At 32.4% G+C, this 18,167-nt stretch overlaps 2 protein-coding genes across 4 annotated transcripts; one reads left to right on the top strand and one right to left on the bottom strand.

Moving 5' to 3' along the window:
• Positions 1-512: 512 nt before the first annotated feature.
• On the bottom strand, positions 513-16,649 carry LOC146904810 (serine carboxypeptidase-like 45). 3 transcript variants are annotated; one of them, XM_085723612.1, is made up of 10 exons: positions 16,372-16,649; positions 16,177-16,278; positions 15,516-15,611; positions 15,070-15,162; positions 14,685-14,764; positions 14,070-14,351; positions 13,647-13,771; positions 1,593-1,685; positions 1,050-1,167; positions 513-835 (listed from the first exon to the last, which is right to left on the bottom strand). In XM_085723612.1, the coding sequence occupies exons 1-10, from the start codon at positions 16,613-16,615 to the stop codon at positions 686-688; spliced, it is 1,383 nt and encodes a 460-aa protein (XP_085579738.1). In that variant the 5' UTR covers positions 16,616-16,649; the 3' UTR covers positions 513-685. The 3 variants fall into 3 exon arrangements, with proteins under 3 accessions (XP_085579738.1, XP_085579736.1, XP_085579737.1); XM_085723610.1 differs by lacking the exons at positions 513-835; positions 1,050-1,167; positions 1,593-1,685 and adding exons at positions 11,957-12,284; positions 12,469-12,586; positions 13,126-13,218; XM_085723611.1 differs by lacking the exons at positions 513-835; positions 1,050-1,167; positions 1,593-1,685 and adding exons at positions 11,957-12,284; positions 12,469-12,586; positions 13,126-13,218 and having other exon boundaries at positions 15,070-15,158; positions 15,512-15,611.
• Positions 5,411-10,795, top strand: LOC146904811 (ankyrin repeat-containing protein BDA1-like). The gene is made up of 2 exons (XM_085723613.1): positions 5,411-6,547; positions 9,835-10,795. Exons 1-2 carry the CDS (start codon positions 5,909-5,911, stop codon positions 10,540-10,542), a joined length of 1,347 nt encoding a protein of 448 aa, XP_085579739.1. The 5' UTR covers positions 5,411-5,908; the 3' UTR covers positions 10,543-10,795.
• Positions 16,650-18,167: the final 1,518 nt, after the last annotated feature.

Raw genomic sequence — 18,167 nt, forward strand, 5'->3', positions numbered from 1 at the left:
AGCACAAAATGACTTGAAGGAATCTATAATTATCATCATCAACATAAAGATTAAAATAAAAAAGAAAAAAAATTAACAATGTAAAAATAAACAATAACATATAAGACGTTGGATTTTTCTAAAAAACTATTTTTAAAATATCAACTTTTATAGTTTTTACGAATAGATAATTAATGATATTTAAGGTCAAAATTATTACCTAGGTAAAACAATCAACTCGTTTTATTTTAGGGTGGAGGGAGTATGTTGTTGTGTCCAAAAGAGTGTGACATGCCATAATAGATAAACAATCAGCCCATACACCATGTCATAATAGATGCTTACTCAACTCTTTTATAAATCGATATAACTAATTTCAGGGGGTTAGGTGCATGTCCTCCATTTTTTTAATGAACTTTTGGCAGATGATTGGTAGCCTTTGAGTACCAAGCATCAACATAGGTTTAACTTATAGTGCTACAAGGATGCCTTTGCATGTCAATTTGCTTAAAAATGATTAAGAGAGCATGAAGTTACTGCACAATTACATGACAACTTTAAATATAAAAGTAGATAAAAAAATGTAACATGATAGGGAAAGGAGCTTTTTTTCAATTAACACACATTTTTCTCTTTGCTTGAGAACTTTACAAAATTTTCTAGATTTTAAAATGAGAAGATTTGATTTAACAAGGGACAACACTAATCAAAATTCTTCTGGTAGAGGTCTTCCTTCTAAGAAGGACTTAAATAACACAAGTGATCTCTCAGGCTGTGAAAAGGGTACTTCATGTGATGCTCCCCTAACTGTTGCAAATGATAGTATGTTACCATAAACTTGAGTCCAACCACCAACCTGAAAATAAAAGCGAGATTATTCTTAAGCACAACACAGACGCAAACACCAAACATTACATTGACATGTCGATACCATTAGTATTTTGAACAAAAAATAAAATAAGGACATTTAACTACATGTGTCGGTCCTTCAAAAAAAAAAACTACATGTGTGGGTGTCGTGTAGGACATTGGACACACGTTCAGTATCAACAAAACACGATAGGATTCACCTGTTGCCCCGCAAACCACACCCTGTATGGCACAGTGGTATTCATTCTCAGCTGTTTTGCCAATTGATGTACTAAAGTTCTACTTCCGGTCAATGGGATAACTGAATCCTGATCACCACTGCAAAACAATTTTTTCGTTTAATTATGATTCATGAAGACTTATGTAGACAGCTAGACATGGTCGAGTTTATGCTAAGTGAAAAGTTAAATTTACATTTGGACTAAGGACTAAGTTTAATGGATTACTTAGGCTTTGTTTATATGAATAACTTAATTAAGCGCTTATAACATAAGCGCATATCATATAAGGGCTTAGATTCAAGTTATTTTTATAACATAAGATAAAAATAAAGTCGAACTATTTTCATATAAGGTATACTTTATTTTCATAAGCAATATTGGAGAGCTTATGAAAATAGGTTGAAAACATCTTTTGGACACGTCATTAAATAGTAGCTATTCACAAAATTATTCTGAAGAGCTTAATTAAGTACTTATTCACAAACTATTCCGAGGCCAGTAAAACATGATGCAGGCACATACCTGTAGACCAAAACTGGAATTCCTGCCTTGACTAGCTTGCCTACAACTGTGATTGTTGGTATCTCCAGGTCACGCAACGCATAATCCAACACACTGTTTGACATAAAGCAAAATCCTAAGTATTTCTGTCTTATATATACTATAAAAACAAAAACATGTTTCATGATAAGAAAGGAACTCCCACACATTCACACAGTCGGCACATGGGTTATCGTTGGACCGTTTGAACGATCCAGATTTCAATGTAGAATTTGTCTTTTAGATAATCTAAATAAAGAGCTTGAAATATGAACCGTTTAATCTCAACCTAACAACCACTGATGTGCTGACTGCATGAGTGCATGGAATTGTGTTGGCTACAGGCAATCTGAATTCAAGAGGCAAGACACGGCGATAAGGTTTAAAATTGAGGTCGCTTCATACAGATTTTAAGATATTTGTAACTGTATCGCGACTGCAATTGCAACTACATTGGCTGCATTTCTTCACCAATTCCGGCAATATCAAAGATACTAATTGCAACCATAATTTAAAACAATGTTTCTTGTAAGCACAATATACAAAGAGTGAATTACCTGCTGCAGGGAGACCATCTATGTACTCCAATCTGATGTGCATGTAAAGCTGATTGAACATCTTTTCTGTTAAGATAATTGACGGTTTCGTCTTCAACGCATACATCAATCGTTTCAGTCACTTGCTATTTGACAAATGACAACAAAAACAAGACCATCATGTCATACCTCAGTACTTTAATCTTGTTTGTAAAAACTGTAATTGAAGGACATCCATGCATTCAGATACATTGGTGGTCGATCGATCTAGATCATGTGGTCTAGATTTCAATGTATACATTTTTTTGCATTATTTAAAAATCTAAAATACGAACTGGAAATTTGGACCATGTGATATTTGATTAAACGACTGCCAATGCGCCTGACTGCATGCAGTAACGGGATTGTGATAGCGCACAATCCAAATTCGATGATAAACTCACCTGAGGATTGAGGACTTTGGTTTGTGAAAACACAGAAGATATACAAACATCAAGAGTGACATCATACTTGTCAACAAATTTACTTGTTTCTGTACTAACTTGGCTCATTACACTTGAACAAATGGGAGAAACGGCACCGTTATAGTATTCTCTCACATATCTTGAATAGTTACAAACTGAAGTGAACATTTTAAATGTTAAGTCTGAGATCAATCCATGAGACCAAAAGAACTCAGCTCTTGAATTAAAATCTGTTGCAAATTCTAGAACTGGATTACCAAGCTGTGTGAAAGAAAACTCGTTAGCTACAAAACACTGATACAAACACGATATTGACATTGACACGTAAACACACGTAATAAATTAAGAAAATAAAAGTGATTGAATGTAACCACATGTCACATGTTTCAATATCAAGTTGGACATTGACACTGTGACACATGTCTGACACCAGACATGTCTTCGATCTAAAGTGTATGCGTTACATAGCTCATTAGTAGCTTTAGATAGCTAATTTTCATCATTATTTATTTTGCCTAGTTTTCTTCAGTTTCTTTTACAGAAACCAGAAAGAAAAAGCTGGTACCAACATAAAGAAAAAGGTGATGAAGCCTAGCACTAGCAAGAATAAGAAAAGAAGAATAATTGGAAGTTTGTGCTTTAACTCACAGCAATGCCTTTTAAATTAAACAACTTCTCCTTTTTGTTGAATTGGAGCATAAGCTCAGCCAATTGAGGAACATAATGACCTAATGATAAATTTCAAAACACATCATTAGCTGCATAATCATGTTATTACCTCAACTTCCACAAAGAAATATACAAGTAATAATAAATGAGTAAATATTCAAGTTAGTCCTTGATATTCAATATTTCAAAATGATGCCTAGAAATGTAAAATGTTAATCAAATTCGTCTTGATTTGTTATCAAACGTGTCTTCGACATTGTTACCAATGTAGGAGGGACTTGATTGAAGTTTTACAACTTCAGGATTATTTTAGAATATTCATAACGTAAGGGACTAGATTGACGCAAATTGGATATTTATTCAATTATAAATTATTGTTTTACCGGCATAGCTCTCTCCTAAAATGAACAAACTTCTGTTTCTGTATTCAGGGAACTTCACAAACCAGTTTTGCAAGAAGATTAGATTATCCCTGGCTATAAAGAGAAAGACAAAATAATTTCAGAAAACCAAGGCAAATCTTTAAGGTACATGACATGTCTGCAAGAAAAACAAGACTATTATGCAGTGGACATAACATACATAACATTAAAGTAAAAGAGTAGATAGTGAAATAACATTATGTTATGCAAAACTTTAGGAGAAAGGGACATGACAGAATTTAGTAAAAGGTAAAGAGTACAAGAAAAGAAAAAGAGAGATAGAGAAACAAATAAATTTATCTTTAGTAACATAAAAATGTTTGAATCAAATGGTGCTTGACCATTCAAAAGAATAAAATTGAGAATCATTCAAAGATCAAATAGAAGGATGAAAATTGAAAACTTGCCTGTAATCTTGTCATTCACACCTTGATAAGATGAAGTATCAGTTGAATAAGAAAATCCTACTCCAATTGGTGATTCCTAGTACAACATATTTGCCTCTGCAACTCACATTTACACACATTAATGGAAATTGGAAAACCATAATATTATTTATAAAGGGTTAAATATGTTTGTAGTCTTATCAAATCCAAATTTTTTTAAGCCTAGTCCTACATAAATTTTGTTCAATGATAGTCTATTTTGCTTATATAAGGACTAAATACATGTGCTAATAACACTTATTCTGGCCATGTTTAATCAAGCACTTATCATATAAATGTTCACGTACAAGTTAATTCTATAACAAAAGATAAAATAAAGTTAAATTGATTTCGTATACACTATAAACTATGATTTAAACAAAACCCTAAAACTAAAAAAATCTAATTTAAGAGAAAAAAATCTAACATATCAACATAAAAAGGTTAATGGTGTATGATTATGAAAACTTACTTGTTATTGGAGTGTTGATTGATTTGAAGTTGAAGGAATTTCGGTCTTTTCAGTTGGGAGTTGTGAAGCTTCGATACTTTAAAATGGATGACGTACTGTATCCCCTGCGTATCCTGCACCGATACCTGTCTGATACGTATCAGGAGAGTATCCGAAGATTAAATTTTATTTTCTTAAAAAATAATTATCTGATACGTATCAGGAGAGTATCCGAAGATTAAATTTTATTTTCTTAAAAAATAATTATCCAATACTTCCCGATACGTATCGGGAGAGTATCTGATAATTATCACCGATACCTGCCCCGATATTTCCCAATTAATGTCAACTAAAATAACTTAACTCTTGAGTACTGATGTGTTCTTTTTTGGATATAGTGCTTTTTTTTATCGATATAGTAACGATGTTCCTTTTGGATATAGTATAGCACTGATGGTGCTCTTTTTGAGATATATTGTGTATGTAATTGACTAATCATCACTCTCTTAATCGTCAATATTATTTATATTAATGTTGATGTGCTACGAGCTTATGACTGATTTCTTTTGTTTGTTAATATATTTGCATATTAAAAAAAATGGTTATAATTATATTGTACATTTAATTATATAATTTTTTTATTAATGTATCCCAACCGTATCATATCTTGATTTTTAAAAAATTTCCATTTCGACATATCGGTCTATCCGTATCGTATCTCGTATTCGGACTTCCCAGTTGGGAACGCATTTTCTGCTGGGTAAAGAGCAGATTTCAAAGAGAATTGAGCACATTAAAGTGTGAAATGTCTGTTGGGATCTTGTGTTTTAAATGTCCTCAGTCCTGCCACTTGTGTTGAATCAATTAATTAGACCCTACCAACAACAGTAAAAGTTGTTCTACTCAAGTTTATGAAAGCTTCTATCTTAGTGTCATCTTACCAACCTAAGTTGTATTCGTATTTCTCATAAATTAGCTAGTGTGAGATAAGTTTATCTTTTGATATAGATTGCTAAGGCGTGTTTAAAAGAGATGATTGAGTTTATTCAAGCTTAATTAGAGTTTAAATTAAGGACCGATTCCTTACATAAAAAAAAATACCTTAACCTACTTTTTTATTTTTTGTAAGAACTTTGTCGGTGAAATTTTAAATTTTCAGTCGTTGTTTAAATTTTTTAGATATGAGGGACAACCAAAAGCTGGTCTCTTATGGGATTCCAACAAGTAGATGACCAGAGTTTGTACATAATTACTTTTTGACTAGAGTTTGTCATAATTACTATCTAAATAGTTTTTTTGGTTGCATGTGGAAAACTCACACAACTCAATGAATGAATGAAATACACAAAACAGTTTCAAACATGAACACAAATAATGGTGAGCAGCTAAAAGCTGCAGCTCAAGCAGGCAATATAGATCTCCTCTACGCAGTAATTGAGGATGATCCATTCATTCTGGATCATATAGATTCAATACCATTTGTTGAAACTCCTTTACATATCGCTGCAGCTATGGGTCATCTCCAATTTGCTACTGAAATTATGACGTTGAAACCATCATTTGCTTGGAAGCTTAACCCGCAAGGATTCAGCCCCATCCATCTCGCTATGCAAAACAACCACAAACGTCTGGTTTATCGCTTCGTGAACATCAATAAAGATCTTGTTAGAATTAAAGGAAGAGAAGCCATAACTCCTCTTCATTTTGCAAGTGAAATTGGTGAGGTTGATCTTTTAGCTAAATTTCTCAAGTTGTGTCCGGAATCCATTGAATACTTGACTGTGAGGCACGAGACTGCACTGCATATTGCTATTAAGAATCAACAATTTGAGGCCCTTCAAGTACTTGTTGGCTGGCTGAGAACACGTGTAGCGATAGGTGCGCAAAAGCTGGAAAATCAAATATTAAACAAGAGGGATGAGGCAGGCAACACCATTTTGCATATTTCAGCACTAAGTACTAAGCGCCAGGTAATATTGTTGAATAACTAAAATCAATTGTCTACTTTATATATTTCTTATTAATAACCTGAAAGAAAATGATTGTTTTGTTTTGTTTTGTTTTGGTCCGGAATGATCAAAATAGATGGTTGGACCGTCGGGATCCAATATGTGATTTCTGCCATTCCCCAGCGCAAAACACTCTCACGCAACCATACCCAAAATGCTCCTGCGCTAGTTAACTAGCGCAAGTGTAAACTAATGCGCAATTTAAGTCACGTGGCCAGCGCAAGTTAAGTAGCGCAACTATATTTTTTTTTATAATTTATTTACTATTTTCAAATTACGTTATTTACTTTATTTGTAAAATATTTTATTTACTTTATTATAAATTATTTATTTTCTAAATTATTTGTTCACTTTATTCTAAATTATTTATTTATTAGCTATATTCTAATTTAGTTATGCACTTAAAATAAATACAAATATAAATAAAAGGAAATGAACTACATTAATATTTATTCATTAAATACAAAATTAGAAAATAAAAGCAAATATAAAATAAAAAGGAATGAACAAAATTGAGGCATATAACAAAATCTTATTTTATTAATAGAATTCATACAATACAATAATTGATACAATAATTTATTCCAATCCACTAAATCTACTTATTTTCTCCCTCTTGGGGTAAAAAGTGACCAACCTTCTTGGGGTAAAATAGTGAGCAGCCTTCTTGGGGAAAATACATCATCAACCCTTGGGCTAAATTTAAATATGGTTTTTTTTATACCCCAAGAAGAATCTTTTTACCCACGGTAAAAAGTTTCTGGAGTTAAAAAAAGCAGATTTAAACTTATCTCAAGAGTTGATCACTTCCCCAAGTCGGCTACTCACTATTTTACCCCGAAGAAGTTTGATCACTTTTGCCCCCATTAAGAATATTGAAAAAAAAGAAAGAAAGAAGAGAAATAGAGGGAGAGAGTGAGGAGGGGGAGAAAGTGATATGGTGTGAGGAATTAAGGAAGTATGAAGGGGTATTTATAGGTGGGAATGATAGTATAGGTTATAAACACCATTAATGGTCAAAAAAATGGGTATAATGGGTAAAAAACGTGTAGATTGAATGTTGAAAAACTGACTAAAGACCAAAAAACGTCTGTTCTTCAGTTTTGACCACCGGCCAACGTGCGTGAGTTAACTCGCGCACATGCCAGTGGTGCGTGAGTTAAGTCACACAGAGCTTATAAGGTGTGTGAGTTAAGTCACGCAGCGTGACTTAACTCACGCTGGAGTATATTTGGAAATCATGCTGGGCGAGAGTGGTTTGTGCTGGGGGAAGAGCAGAATTCCCAATATGTGGAGGGATCGAGTCTTGATCTAGAGCCCGTTTGTTATAGTTTTTTTTTTTAGGAAAAAAAATCACTTTTTTTAAAAAAATAACCACTTTTAAGAATATTACATCCGTTTGTTATAGATTTTTAAAAAAATCAGAATCTTAAAAAAATCTAAAAACAACTTCAAATGAGAAGCTGTTGAGAGCAGGTTCTCAAAAAATAATTTTTTTTAGAGGAGAGAGAAAATATGGATATAATGATTGAACTAATTTTGTAACAAAAAAATCGCTTTTATACAGCTGTATCTAAACAAACTAAATTATTTTTTAAAAAAAGTGATTTTTATTACGGTAAACAAACGCAAAATAGATTCTGATTTTTCATAAAATCTCTAAAAAATAATCTCTAAATTATTTTATGTCAAAATCACTTTTATTTTAATCTGTAACAAACGGGCCCCTATTCGCCGTCCATTGAATGTTTGTAAATTGTAACACCTCTTTTAATTTAATAAAATTAAATAAATAAAATGAAATTTAAAAAAAAAATCCGACATAATCTCATTTAAAAATTCATTATTTGTATATCGAATATATCGATTTGTACCTGATAACAATTTTTATGCATTTGATAAAGTGACAAGGCTGAACACATTTTCTCACTGCTCTTACAAAATATTGCCACCGGACAAAGTGTAAAAACTCATACTTTTGAAATCTATAATTTTTTAAGTAAAATAATATCAATTATAAAGTTCTTTTAAGGTTGTGGGAATTTGAAAATAAAATGGAGGTATTACACACAATATATATCAGAGTCTCCAAATCCAAAAGGGAAATGAATGTTCCCATAAATAAACAAATACGAATTAACAAAACAACTACAAAGATATATCAACTCGATAAGGCTAACACAACCTAATCTTTAACTTCCGCAGCTAAGAGTCGACATGATCTCAACATCACTTATCCAATCCTCGTAGGCAGCTACTAGCATAACATAAGAAAGAGGAGCAACAAAAGAAAAATAATATGGGGTCAGATTACACATCAAGTTATACTGATAGATATGAGAATGTACACAATAGTATTTATTTAAATACACACAAACACAAATCACACATTTGTCAAAAATAAGTAGTAGTAAGAGTTATGCGGCTATAGTGTGCGTAGGAAGTGTCATACCTAACACAAGGATAATGCCCGAGTACAAAAAATGTCCTAGTAGGGCTAGACTATCAAGCCTTATTCTGACAATCATACATTCGGGTACGAACGTGAGTAACTCTCGGTCTAGATAGTGAACTACCCTCGACCTTCATAGGCGTGAGTAATCCCAGACCCGTGAGAAGCTCTTGGCCCGTTCTGCTATCTTGTGTATTTTAGGGGACTCTGGTCTGATTCGAACGGAGCCATATTGGACCTTAGGTCAGTCCGAGACATGTTTCTTTTTGTTTTGTTCTTAATGATGAACATATTTGCTACTCCCTCTGATCTACAATAGATAACATATTTGAAAATTTGCACTGTTGACTTAACATATTTTGACTGTATTTTTCTACTAATATACAAAGATAAATAATATCATATAAGATGTCGTTGAATTCGTCTCGATGAATATTTTCAAAATATCAAATTTTTATAATTTTTTCTAAGAGATTAGTAAAGTTATTTAAGATAAAATTGTGCATTGATATGTGTGACAAGGTCAACTGTGTCACTTAATATGAGATGGAGGGAGTTTTTTATTTTTTTTTTGGTGTTCGATGTCATCTTTTTCTTAGAATAACACGAATGACAACTTATAAATTACTCCCTTTGTCCCATTTTAATAATCGTTTTAAGGTTTTGCGCAGTTCTTAGGAAAATAATTAGTTTAGTTGATTTCAATGATAAAATTAGAGTTGTAGATAGGTGGTGTAGTTGCTAAAATTAATGATCTCTGACAATTGTATTGTTCATTCATTACTTGATAGCACAGGCAGTTCAATTGTTGGTAAAGACTAAAATAAAATTGAACTTAATGAACTTGGAGAACAAAACAGCATTAGACATAGCAAGCACTCCCCAGATCAAGAGTATGTTATTCAGAGTTGGAGCAAAACCTAGCTTAGAAGTCGCTCATGCTCCCACACTTGCACATAGGTTCAAGATTGGACGTAGACGGTCTAAGTTCAGAATTAGAGCGAATATGACAGAGGAGAACCGTAACACTTGGTTGATAATTGCGACTCTCGTTGCAACTGCCATCTATCAATCAGGATTGAGTCCTCCTGGTGGAATTTATCAGGTTAGTGCTGGTGATGACAATGGTGTGAACATCACTTCCTCAAATTCTACTATTTCTGCTCCAGGAAATGCTGGGAAATCAGTCTTGTCAGGATATGAATTCCTTTTGTTTTTAATTGTAAACTTGTATCCCTTTACTGTATCAATCATAGCAATATATCTTATGGTACCAGCAGGTGGACATATGATGTTTCTAGTGGCTTCTCCAGTGGGTTGGTTCAGCGCTAGTTATTTATTTAATATGTGGAGGATATCCCCTACACATGTCAATTCCGTGATTTTATTCATAGTTTTTGCTTCATTTTTATTTGCCGTGGTGATTCACGTCATTTTGAATGGTGTCTTATGCTCAAGGGCTAAACTCAGAATCGCTAAGTTAAATGTAATAGATGATAGTTAAAGCATTGTTGCAGATAGATTGGTACGAGAACTATGACTACTGAGATCTCTGCAACTCAAACCACTGCTGCCGAATTCACAACCAAAAGTATTGATCTCAATATCGATTTGTAATTTTCCTTGTCATTGTTATCTTTGTATCTGTTCAACATTAACATATTGTGATTCAATGTATTAAATACTTTAATTTTAATGATATCTTGTATTTATTGAATGCATGTGTATTATACATTAAATTGTTGATTCGAAGAAAATTGATTACTCGTGTCCTTAATTTGTGTGATGGTCTTTTGCTAGAAAATTGATTATTCATAATTAAACCAAAAATTAAAATAAAAGAAATGCTAACCGGTGCTTCAAGAACACCGGTTAAAAAAGCAAATATAGTATTGTATTGAAAATTGTGTAATCAATTCTTCAAAAATCAAAAAAATGTCATTTTTAATTTAATATTTTTTTTTTTGATTTCTTAATCGGTGTTCTCAGGACACTAGTTAGCATGACCCTTAAAATAATACGGCTAAACCAGCTTAATTAAGAGCTTATAGTATAAGTGACTATCATGTGAGTGTTTATCTAAAAACTAAATAAAAAAGATAAAATAAAGTCAAATTATTTTCAATATAAGTTATAAGATGTTTTTATAAGCTATCCTGGAGAGCTTATGAAATAAGCTGAAAACAACTTGTCGATATTTTATAAGTTGTTACTGTAAGTTTTCACAAACAGTCCCACAATTACTTATACAAGTAGGTAATCTCATATAAATCAATCTAAAGAAACTCATAATAAGAGACAAAAGAACTCATGCTGTCATGCATATATTCCTCTAAAAATACTCACCTAACAAGAATGTTTCAATTTTTTCCCTAGAGTCTTTATACCTGAATGTGGAACCTTTAAAACACAAATTCATATAATTAGCAAAAAATAGCTTCATCATAACTACTAGTTAAATTTGATGTTAAATTTTATTAATGAATACAACAACAAAAATTTTAGGACTTTATCAGAAATATTCAGACTTTAAGATCCAATTGCCTAGCATATTGGGCATACTTCAACTAGGTTTGATTTGATTTTCCTTAGAAATACATCTCAATGATTAGAGTACTAAATTATAGAAAGTGTTTTGAAGAGTATATCAAGAATGTGTTGAAGAATGTATCAAGAAAAGAAGTATGTTGTTGTGTGTAAAAATGAGTGTGCCATGATTTATGCATGCTCCATCATCTGAGGCCTCAAATTAATATAACTAATTTCAGGGAGTTACGTGCATGTCCCCCATGTTTTTGTTTTGTTAATTTCATTTTTTTAATGAACTTTTGGTGTGCCTCTACATGATTGGTAGCTCTTGAGTACCAAGCATCAACATAATTGAAATTTATGGTGCTACAATGATACTTTGCCTGTCATTTTACTTAAAAAATGATTAAACACAACATTAAATATAAAAGTAGATAAAAAAATGTAACATAACAGGGAAAGGAACTTTTTTTCAATAACACACATTTTTTCTCCTTGCTTGAGAACTTTACAAAATTTTCTAGATTTTAAAATGAGAAGATTTGATTTAACAAGGGACAACACTAATCAAAATTCTTCTGGTAGAGGTCTTCCTTCTAAGAAAGACTTAAACAGCACAAGCGATCTCTCAGGCTGTGAAAAGGGTACTTCATGTGATGCTCCCCTAACTGTTGCAAATGATAGTATGTTGCCATAAACTTGAGTCCAACCACCAACCTGAAAATAAGAGCGAGATTATTCTTAAGCACGACATAGACACATACACGAGACATGACTCTAACACGTCGATACCATTAATATTTTGAACAAAAAATATAATAAGGGCATTTAACTATATGTGTCGGTGTCGTGTAGGACATTGGACACATGTTCAATATCAACAAAGCACGATAGGATTCACCTGTTGGCCTGCAAACCACACCCTGTAAGGCACAGTGGTATTCATTCTCAGCTGTTTTGCCAATTGATGTACTAAAGTTCTACTTCCAGTCAATGGAATAACTGAATCCTGATCACCACTGCAAAACAAATTTTTCAATTAATTATGATTTATGAAGGCTTATATGTAGACAACTAGACATGGTCTAGTTTATGCTAAGTGAAAAGTTAAATTTACATCTGGACTAGGGACCAAGTTTAATGGATTACTTAATTAGGCTTTGCTTAGATGAATAACTTAATTAAGCACTTATAACATAAGCGCTTATCATATAAGGGTTTAGATGCAAGTTATTTTTGTGCAAAAGATAAAATAAAGTCAAAGTATTTTCATGAGGTATAAAATTTATTTTCATATACAATATTGGAGAGCTCATGAAAATAGGTTGAAAACATCTTTTGGACGCGTCATTAATAAGTAAGTACCTATTCACAAGATTATTCTAAAGAGCTTATTTTCACAAACTATTCTTCTGAGGCCAGTAAAAGTCACAAGTTACTTTTACAAGTGTATCCAGCCACTAAAACAAGCAATTATGTTATGATAAAAACTTTAAAAAAACTATAAGATCTTTATTCCAAAAACATGTAATAAGTAAGACATGATGAATGCACATACCTGTAGACCAAAACTGGAACTCCTGCCTTGACTAGCTTGCCGACAACCGTGATTGTTGGTATCTCCAAGTCACGCAACTCATAATCCAACACACTGATTGACATAAAGCAAAATTGTAAGTATTTCTGTCTTATATATGTACTATAAAAAACAAAAACATGTTTTATGATAAGAAAGGAACTCCACACATTCACACAGCCGGCACATTGGTTATCGTTGGACTGTTCGGACGATCCAGATTTCAATGTAGAATTTGTTTTTTTAGATAATCTAAATAAAGAGCTTGAAAATGAATCGTTTAATCCAATCTAACGACTGCTGACTGCATGGAATTGTGTTGACTGCAGGCAATTCAAATTCAAGAGGCAAGGCACAGCAATAAGGTTTAAATTGAGGTGTGCAACTGCGATTCTGGTCGCAGAATACAGATTTGAAGATATTTTGTAACTGTATCGCGACTGCAATTGCAACCGCAATTTAAAATCATGTTTCTTGTAGGCACATTATACAAAGAGAATTACCTGCTGCAGGGAGACCATCTATGTACTCCAATCAGATGTGCATGTAAAGCTGATTGAACATCTTTCCTGTTAAGATAATTGACAGTCTCGTCTTCAACGCATACATCAACCGTTTCAGTCACTTGCTATTTGACAAATGACAACAAAAACACGAGCATCATGTCATACCTCAGTACTTTAAACTTGATTGTAAAAACTGAAATTGAAGGACATCCGTGCATTCAGATACATTGGTGGTTGATCGATCAAGATTGTGCGGTCTAGATTTCAACGCATACATTTTTTTGCATTATTTTAAAAATCTAAAATACAAACTTCAAATTTGGACTATGTGATATTTGACTAAACAACCGCCAATGTGCCTGACTGCATGCAGTCACGGGATTGTGATAGCGCACAATCCAGATCCGATGATAAACTCACCTGAGTATTGAGGACTTTGGTTTGTGAAAACACAGAAGATATACAAACATCAAGGGTCACATCATACTTGTCAACAAATCTACTTGTTTCTGTACTAACTTGGCTCATTACACTTGAACAAATGGGAGAAACGGCACCGTTATAGTATTCTCTCACATATCTTGAATAGTTACAAACTGAAGTGAACATTTTAAATGTTAAGTCTGAGATCAATCCATGAGACCAAAAGAACTCAGCTCTTGAATTAAAGTCTGTTGCAAATTCTAGAACTGGATTACCAAGCTGCATGAAAGCAAACTCGTTAGCTACAACAAAAGCACTGATACAAACACGATACTCACATTGACACGTAAACACTTGTAGTAAATTAAGAAAATAAAAAGTGATTGAATGTAACCGCATGTCACACATGTCAATATCGTGTTGGACCACTGACACATGTTTGACACCGGACATGACTTCGATCTAAATTTTAGTAGTATTTAGTTTTCTTCAGTTACTTTTACATAAACCAGAAAGAAAAAGCTGGCACCAACATAAAGAAAAAGGTGATGAAGCCTAGCACTAGCAAGAATAAGAAAAGAAGAATAATTGGAAGTTTGTGCTTTAACTTACAGCAATGCCTTTTAAATTAAACAACTTCTCCTTTTTGTTGAATTGGAGCATAAGCTCAGCCAATTGAGGAACATAATGACCTAATGATAAATTACAAAACACATCATTAGCTGCATAATTATGTTATTATCTCAACTTCACCAAAGAAATAAACAAAGTAATAATAAATGAGTAAATATTAAATATTTCAAAATGATGCCTAGAATTGTAAAATGTAAATAAAATTCATCTTGATTCCTTTAAACGTGTCTTCGACATTGTTACCAATGCAGGGACGGACTTGATTGGAGTTTTACAATTTCAAGATCATTTTAGAATATTCATAACGTAAGGGACTAAATTGATGCAAATTGGATATTTATTCAATGATAAGTTATTGTTTTACCGGCATAGCTCTCTCCTACGATGAACAAGCTTCTGTTTCTGTATTCAGGGAACTTCACAAACCAGTTTTGCAAGAAGATTAGATTATCCCTGGCTATAAAGAGAAAGACAAAATAATTTCAGAAAACCAAGACAAATTTTTAAGGTACATGACATGTCTGCAAGAAAAACAACACTATTATGCAGTGGACATAACATACATAACATTAAAGTAAAAGAGTAGATAGTGAAATAACATTATGTTATGCAAAACTTTAGGAGAAAGGGACATGACAGAATTTAGTAAAAGGTAAAGAGTACAAGAAAAGAAAAAGAGAGAGAGAGAAACAAATAAATTTATCTTTAGTAACATAAAAATGTTTGAATCAAATGGTGCTTGACCATTCAAAAGAATAGAATTGAGAATTATTCTAAGATCAAATAGAAGGATGAAAATTGAAAACTTGCCTGTAATCTTGTCATTTACACCTTCATAAGTTGAAGTATCCGTCGAATAAGAAAATCCTACTCCAATTGGTGATTCCAAGTACAACATATTTGCCTCTGCAATTCACATTTACACACAATGGTTATGAGTTTGTCATTGTTAAGCTAAAAATGAAACCAACACATTAATGGAAATTGGAAAACCATAATATAATAAAAAGATTAAATATGTTTGTAGTCTTATCAAATCCAATTTTTTTTTTTTTTTTTTAAGTTTAGTCCTACATAAACTTTGTTCAATGATAGTGTCTATTTTGCTTCTATAAGGACTAAATACTTGGGCTAATAACACTTATTTTGGCCATGTTTGAATAAACAACTTAATCAACACTAATCATATAAATTCTTCTATACACTATAAGCTATTTTCAAAAGCTATCTCCGAGAACTTTATGGAAACGACTTATGGACATTTCATAAGTTGTTTCCATAAATTCTTCCAAACAGTCTCACAAGTGCTTCTTGTAAATAAGCTTAGATAAACTAAACCATGCATGGCCTTTTCGTAAAAAAGTTTTTAAAATAGGGACTAAAACCAGACAAAATTTACAGACATTTAACTTCAAAAGTTGTGCTAATACAAAATTAGTGTAGACAAGGTTTGATTGATGAAAGTACACACCTGTGTTCCAGCTGAACTGGTTCCTAACCAAAGCCTCTCCTTTAGGCCTAAATGGCCCATTTTCTGAAAATGCACCAACACCAAGAGAAGAACAACCAGGCCCTTCAAAACAACATGAAACAAAGTTCAATTTTTCATCTATGTGAGTGACGAGAATCAATGTTACTAATAAAAGAAACAAAAACTAAAAACCACCTCCATTGAGCCAAAGAACAAGAGGTTTAGAAACAGCATCATTCTGAGCTTCAACAAAGTAGAAAAAGAGTGCTTTTTTGTTTTGATCATCAACATTTACATAGCCTGAAAACTGATGAAAATCAACATGTGGTTGACCAGGTAAATTTGTGATCTTATTAGGGTGTGAAACTGCAAAGGAACATTGTTGAAGTACAATTGCAGCAACACACATTGCAATGGAACAACAAAGTAGAGAAGACATGGTTTGTTCTTTGTCTTTTTCAGTTGCAGGAAGTACTCAAAAAGTTAAGCAGCTACTTGTATATAAAGTACAAAAGTTTTTACCTTATGTTCTTATGTAGTAATTCTGAGTTCCATGGTTTGGAAGTAGATAAATAAAAAGGAACAACAATTGTTTTAGAGTAATGATATTTTGACATTCATTTGATGACAACTTTGTTGACAACCTTGTTTTTCTCACTTCTTATTGGTCAAAAACAATGGAGAGAGAAAAAGGAAGAGAGAGGATAACAACATCATGTGAGTATGAGAAAGAAAGTTGTCCAAAAGTTGTCAAAAAGTGGTTGTCAAAATATCATTTCTCATTGTTTTAATTAGAATTTGTTTTTTTTTAATTATTCATTTTTAAATAAAATTCATTAATCACTTGAATTCGATCGTATGAAATAGACTTATAAATATAAGTAAAAATGAGAAATATATTATAAAAAAGATTTGAATATTATTTGACTCAATAAAATATTAAATTTTTAATTCTTTATTGAGTAATGCTATATCTAGCGACACTCCTTTTCTTGAAATATCCCGAAGTGTGTTTTTATTAGTGAAAAAGGCAAAAACCGTTGCATTGAATGAATTTCGGATTTTGTGGGATTCAGCCAGTAGTGGTGTGAAACAACTATTGCACTGCTTCGTGATCCCTTCGGGATAAATTCCTTCAGGATATCTAGCATTTTCCTTCTTTATTCATTTTGTAGTCTAAAAAAAAATTCTAAAAGCGCATATATTTTTTGTACGTTAAAAAAGTGCATATTTTTAGTATTTTTTTTTCTTGTCATATTCTTTTTAAAGGAAAATGTTAACAATCAAATACTAACATTTAACTCTTAACTCATTTAATCTCTTAGTTCAATCACATGCCTGAAAAGATAATTGTATGAAAAAGAAGATCGAGTCTGAAGTAACGGTAAAATTGTTGTCACGATTGAAAAGTCACAATTCAAGTCTTGTAATTTGTAAACAACCTTTTATATATAAAAGTAGGAAAAAATTGTGTAAAATGATTGAACTTCTTCTCAAATTCTTCTTATACAAATCTAAAATTTTGCTGGGATTTAATTCAGTCAGATGAGCAATGGCACATATCCTAAGAAGCAGAGTTCTCAGGGATTCAAACTGCATTCAACATCATGTTTCCTCTTCTTTATGGAATGGTGCTAAATCTGAATATCATTTTCTTCTCAACAACTCAAACTAGCTTGTTGGGGACGGTCATACAATCAACTGTTGGCAAGATAACTGGTGTGGGGAAATTCTCTCAATCTTTCCAGTTAACCCATCATCAACTTTCCACATTTCCAAAAAAACTGAGTTCTTTTATTACTAGTAACCATTGGAATTTTCCTGCTGATTTGCTAACAATGTTTCCCACTTTGAAAATTCTTGTTGATCAAGTTGTCATCCCTAATCAACCTACAATGGATAAACTCATTTTGAAACATAGCACTAATGGCGACATGACCTTGAAGGAAGCTTATAATTTCAAAAAATCAAACTCCACAAAGCTGCCATGG

This window comes from Medicago sativa, chromosome 7 (genome assembly GCF_051527215.1).
Source record: "Medicago sativa cultivar Bolivia chromosome 7, Bolivia_mono, whole genome shotgun sequence".
NCBI classification, from domain to species: domain Eukaryota; kingdom Viridiplantae; phylum Streptophyta; class Magnoliopsida; order Fabales; family Fabaceae; genus Medicago; species Medicago sativa.

Bases quoted from the DNA above. Each gene is read 5' to 3' on its own strand.
- LOC146904810 (XM_085723612.1), bottom strand. From the start codon at position 16,615: ATGTCTTCTCTACTTTGTTGTTCCATTGCAATGTGTGTTGCTGCAATT. The intron at 15,612-16,176 runs GTGTGTACTTTC...TGTGAATTGCAG, and splicing joins CCAGTTCAGCTGGAACACAG to AGGCAAATATGTTGTACTTG. The intron at 1,168-1,592 runs GTATGTGCCTGC...ATTGTTTTGCAG, and splicing joins ATTCCAGTTTTGGTCTACAG to TGGTGATCAGGATTCAGTTA.
- LOC146904811 (XM_085723613.1), top strand. From the start codon at position 5,909: ATGAATGAAATACACAAAACAGTTTCAAACATGAACACAAATAATGGT. The intron at 6,548-9,834 runs GTAATATTGTTG...TTGATAGCACAG, and splicing joins CACTAAGTACTAAGCGCCAG to GCAGTTCAATTGTTGGTAAA.